Here is a 6,400-nt window from a genome sequence, read left to right on the forward strand (position 1 = left end):
ATCAAAATTTCACACATTAACAGTATTGTAAAAATCTTAAAATTTTTGAAATTTGACATGGAAAAAACCAAATATGGATTATTTTTATAAATTTCAAAGATATTTTCAAAAATATATTGTCTAAAAATTATGCAATCTCTAAAATATTGAAAATTAACTGTTTAAAAGAGTATTCATACTTTAAAAATTTTAACTACTTATAGTTCAAAGTCCTTCCCACTAAGCTAACATATATTGAAATCATTATTTATATAGTTAAGATATTAAATATTACTTAGTTGAGTGGAAAGTAATGTAATAAATAAAACTGAATATCTTTCATTAATATTAATAACATCAACATTTATCCAGAAATACATAATAATAAAAATATATGTTATTGTTTTTAATTTATGCGAGAATAAGCATCTATAGCAACAGAAAATTAACATTAATTTAAATTAATTCCATCTCAACTTTTAAGATATTTTTTGATTAAATAAGTTTATTGAAAATTAAACAGAAACACTTTTTTTTTTTTTAATACTTTTTGAAATCTTAAGTGACTTGTTTTGGATTACGTTCCATGTCTAGAGACTTGCACATTTAAGCTAAATTTTAAATATACCATTTTTCGGTAATAGTTGAACATTAAATTTCCATTTTGTTAACAATTTATTTGTTTAATTACTAAAAATATGCTAAACTAATATAATTTTATTCTAATGTAATAATATCTTTTAATTACAATGATTACACTTGCTTGATTCATGAAGAAGGACTTTAAACAAAAGCTATTATTTTTANAAAAAAAAAAAAAAAAAGAAAAAAAATTTGTTCCTGGAGAATTTTTTTTATTTGCTTCGCTGTTAATTTTGCAAAAGTACTACTATTTTTTTATGCCAAATATATTTCTCCCAAATCTGTATACTCTTACTATATTTATTAAAACATTTTGATGCAAAATAGTTAGAGCATTATAGAAGAATGAAAAGGAATATTTTTAAAAAAATTATTTTAAATACCTACCATGCTCTACCTGAATTACGGTTTTACTCCTTTCGGGTGCGCAATGCATACTCTCTGAATAGGTCACACGCAAAAGAAAAGAAGCAAAGGAATTCAACATACATGTTAATTACTTATTCAAATGTTAGTTTAAAAATCATCATATTACATATATCTTAATAAAGAAAAAATAAATAAATTCATTTAAATTTAATCCAAAAAAAAAAAACAAAAAACAAATCAATATATTTAAACTTGAACTAGCAAATAATTCCGAACAAATGCCATAATGTAAAATCTTGAATTAATTTTAATAAAATATATAAAATTTAATCCAAATTTTTGTAGATAGAACATGCAAGTTTCTAAACTATCAAAATGCTTTATAATAAGTGCGATGAATCATGCTCTGTGCAATTCTATACTAGAAACAAGATATATTGAAGCTTTTATACAGTCAATAGAATTGAAAACTATTCTGCAGTAATAACATAGAATATCTACAAAATGCAAACACTAAGAAAAACTATTAAAGCCTTCCAGCATGCATTTAAATTCAGAATTTTGTCTTTGTTCTAAACCCATGACAGAAGAAAATATTTGATAAAAAGTTTAATGAAAATCAGTTTAAAATATGAGTATTTGGGGTATACTAAAGTAAGGCTCCTTTCAAATAGAATGATTTCAGCCACTGGATCAACCTTACAATAATTGTATCTAGTTTTCAAATTATCATTGATTAGATAATTATTTTTTATTATATATTTGTATTCTTCACTGAAGAACTCTTTAGAAAAACTTTAAAGTGTGAAAAAATGTTAATTAGTGAATCATGTTATTTTTTTGCACTAAAACAAATTATGGACTACAAATTTCTTCTTGTATTAATGTCAGAGTATTCATATTTGGAAACAATGATCATGTATTTGTTGTATATTACATGAATACTAAAAAATATGTAATCAAAATGTTTAGAGTGTTTCAAAAAAGATGGGCAAAACTTTAAGGGGTGGAATAACTCACCAAAACAAAACATTTCTTGTCATAGAATGCATGGTTGAATGTGAAGTGTTGAGGAACAAATACAGTAATGACTCATGACACAGAACGTGGAAAAAGTTTACTGTATTTGACATTCTCACCACCCTTGAATGACCTGCATCACGCCTGTCACTGAGGAAAGATCCCATCTTGCATAGTTGCTAGTGTTATCATGAATTTATAATATTGGGTCAGTCCAATCAGGAAACTGACCTGTTGGGAAAATGCTCCCAGTACATTTTTTTGTGTTTCCTTGGCATTGCCATTGGAGCTCCATATATGAAATGCATATCGGCCTTCTTGGCAATGGAGTAACGATCCATCTCTTCAGACATCGAAATTGTAAACAACTGTGTGTGTGATAAATGCACTTTTATATCACTTGCCAGAAAGATCCTCTTTTGACTTCACTGTTCAAATTCAACCAAGTATTATATGACAAGAAATGTTTATTTTGGTGTGTATTTACACCCCTTAAAGTTTTGCCCATCTTTTTTTAAACACCATGTATATACAAATTACATATAAATTCTATGTTTATATGACAATAAAATAATATTCGTAATAATTTGCAATAGTTCTGAATCTACTGTACTTTACATACATACATACATAAATATAAACACTACAATTTTTTACTTATGTAAAAAATCATTCAACAATGCCTCATTTTCAGCATTGAAAAATTTGGAATCTAACAATAATTGATATTGATACTAATGATGGAAAAAATAATAATAAAAGAATTTTGGTGTTTATTTGTGTTTTGCATCTTCATAAAACCATATCCTATCATATAAAATCATAATATGGTAAGAATCATCATATAATGTTATTTGCCCTGCTGAAATTGCCCCATGTGAAAAGAGCCAAATCAAGTTAAATGATCCTAATTTGGATACTTGTTTCTTTTATGTTTTAATTAATTTTAAAAATTTTAATGTTTCAGATAGATATTTACATGTATGTGAGTCTAACCTGATGAATTAGTTATAGTTAACCATATTTTAACTACAATTATGTAAACAATAAACAATGTTAATAAGATGCAGAAATAAAATAGTCCTAAACTCAATTTTTCACTGAATATTTGAGGAAAACCTAATGAAATTATAGCTAAAGAATTTTCCAAATAACTGCATTAATTGAGTAACAAAAGTTTTAGTTTTTATAAATTTTTAATATTTAATATATTTCAATTTAACAAAGAAATTTCCACCAAAAAACTTTATAAACTAAACTCACTCTCTTGGTTTTTGTAATACTACCAAATAAAGAAAACTTACAATTTCAATAACTCGAATGGTGATTACTTTGATGATGATAAATTCTAAATACTCCTTTTATCATTTACATATTCCTTAAAGTGGCATAATTAAAACAGAAACAATTAACTTAAATAAGAGAGATAAATTGATCCTGATTATTCCCTGTACAGCAATAATAGTTTGATAATCATATATTGAAGCACCAAGGAAATATATTGGGTACATTCCAGTATGCATCAATGAATGGTTTAATAAGCTTTTACTGAAATGTCTGGCAACCATATAAGATGGTGGAAGCAACAGCATTATATTGGAATTTGTCAAAATAAGTTTGGATTAATACAGACAAGTAGTAAAAATGATGTTAATAATATAACTGTGATGGCCATATTGCTTCATTGGTTCGAACTGGCACACACTGACAAGTACAATGTGTACTGGTTGCTGTACTGACAAACTTGTTAGTGAATATCAGAACACACCTTACTATATTGCAGATGCACTGTTCAATGTATACTAGAATGTACCCATTGATATATGTAATAAATTGGGCCAAATTTAATACTGTTTTAACCAAGTCACTTCATGAAAAGCTATGGAAGACATATTCCAAACATGCAGATATAACAGATCAATAAAAACTTTTTTTTTGGTATTTTGAAAGAATAAAGATCAAATAAACTTGTAATAACAAATACTTTTAATGGATGAATGAATGTGTTTCAAATTTTAACAATACAGGAAGGAAAAAAATACTAATTTTCTAGTCCAAAATCCACATAAATTTTTAAAATAACAGTTACAAATCAGCCATATAAAAGTTGTTTTGATTAGAGATGATGCTAAAAATATTTCTCTTTCATAATAAAAAAAATACATGGAAATTTAAATAAACTATCAAGACTTTGAAACAATATGTAACAACTTGAAAATAAATAAAATATAAAAAGTTAAGGCATTATTCAAAAGCATAATGAAAAATGACAATCTATAAATTTTAAATTATTATAAATAACTGTAAAGAATTTTAATATTAATTATTTCTAAAATATTATCAAGGAGTTAATGGGGATGTGTGCTTTAAAATTTTAAACATTGCAATGTGTGGATGGATAAGACGTAACAATAAATTATTCATGCATGTAAGTGCAGGTTGCTTCATTCCCACTAAGAAGAAAACACAGTGCTACATGCAGCTTGGATTATGCAATACTACTTATAGCATATGAAAATAATTGATATTATAGTTGATACAGTACTGTTAAGACTTTATAATTATCTTTATGACAATCATTAAATGAATAACAAATATGAAATTTTATATTTTATAACCATATAAACAATATTTTGCTGATATGTTAAAGTTTGAGAGATCACAGAAAAATTATCATAAATAGATATTTTCTTTAATTATAAAGCTATTTTTGTAGTAAGAAAATCAGAAAAATCTGTTCTTTTAAACATAAAAAATTAAAACTGTATATATAAACAAAAAATAATATTAATGGCTAATTCATATATATTCATAGATTTGTTATCTACAAATATAGGAATCCCTTGTACAACATGATTATGCTCTGACACAGTCTGAAAATTGAGGAAATTCCCCATACAACACTGTTTCCAGTTTCACTCTAGCATAATTTTGGAAATCCTCCATACAAAATTTCACAATTTTTAAGTTATTCGATATCTTTTTATTCAAGTAAACATGTACGTTGTCTCAAATTTTCTTCCTTATCCTAGCTCTCCTATCAACCTGGTGTCATGGTCGCTGTTTTCAGACTTTAGCCCTTAAGACTTACTGTGTTTTCTTTTTATAGATTAATTAATCTTCGTATTTAGTAAAGTTTAAATAAGCAGTTTTAGGTAATTGCTATTAAACTTTTTTTTAACTGTAGGTATTACTTACCTACGAATGATTACTTCATTTGTAAAAATGATGAATGAAATCTCGATATCTGAACAGTTCCCAACTTGAACAATTCAGTATTTGAACACAAACTCTGGGAAAAAAAACATTGCTCTGTACTCAATGGAACAAATGCAATCATCTAAAACAAATTTTTGATTAACCTATTTTTATTTTTTTGTCAACCATAAAAAATTATGAAGATACTGCTGATATCGCTGATCAAGATCAAGAAAAAAACTCAGATGACGATGATACTTTGTGAAAAGAAAATACCCTAGTTTAACTAAAATTAATATTAATGCATCTTACAGTACTTTTAATTGTGATTGTTAGTTAATTATTGATTGCTTTTCATAAACATAATTCTCTTAGTAATGAAAAAGAATAGTATATTTTTGTTACGTTTTGGAACCTAACTCTATGTTTTGCATTATTCCTTTGTTTTGTATAGCACAGATTTGCCCAACACAACACTTTTTTGAAACATAACTACCATGCTATACAAGGGATACCTGTATATGAAATAGGAATAAAATTCTTAATTCATAAGCATATGCATCAATATTTGTATTTAAATATGTAAAGAAACTTTAATTTTGTATTTATTGAAGAAAATTGTTATTCCTTTCCAACAACTTTCTATGCATTATTTGTTAATAAAATTGCCAAATCTAGCCTAATAAATGAAAAGAAAAAAGCTATTTTACAAACATTACTGTATTATGCTATTTACATTACAGCTGTTTTAGCTTATAAAGCACTGTCCACACCACCTGCAGATAATTGGGAGTCTACTGTTTATAATTTTATGATAATGTTATAAAATTATTACATACAATATTATATGCATTATTAACTAAGCTTCAGTTTATCACTTTATCGAAATAGTTTGTATTATAAGGTAGCTCTGGACTTGTGATGAAGCTTTGATTAATGTTACAAATGTTATCACAAAATAATATTTATATGGTTAAGCTACATATAGAAATACTTTGGTTGTTAACTGACTGCAGATAGTTTAACTTTCTAACAAGCATCTTGAAAAGAAGATATTCATAAATTCCTAGCAGTACTGTATTATATACATTTATAAGCAAATTATATATTTAATAAATGATCAATTTTATTTTTTTAATCAAAATTATTCAGATACAAAAAATAAAATAAGTTTTATTAAAAATATTTTAAA

The 6,400-nt window shown here is 25.6% G+C and overlaps 1 protein-coding gene across 1 annotated transcript in view; it reads right to left on the reverse strand.

Annotated features, from left to right (window-relative positions):
• The window catches only part of LOC111618104 (calcium/calmodulin-dependent protein kinase type II delta chain-like), a gene marked incomplete at its 5' end in the record, with an annotated part of 158,040 nt that overhangs the window by 29,286 nt on the left and 122,354 nt on the right, over positions 1-6,400 (reverse strand). Inside the window, one exon of the mRNA XM_023359551.1 lies at positions 1,009-1,062. Coding sequence (XP_023215319.1) covers positions 1,009-1,062 — 54 coding nt within the window. The remainder of the gene's footprint in view (positions 1-1,008; positions 1,063-6,400) is intronic.

The sequence above is a fragment of the Centruroides sculpturatus genome, unplaced genomic scaffold (assembly GCF_000671375.1).
Source record: "Centruroides sculpturatus isolate CEXI.00-Female unplaced genomic scaffold, Cexi_2.0 scaffold183, whole genome shotgun sequence".
Taxonomy (NCBI): Eukaryota; Metazoa; Arthropoda; class Arachnida; order Scorpiones; family Buthidae; genus Centruroides; species Centruroides sculpturatus.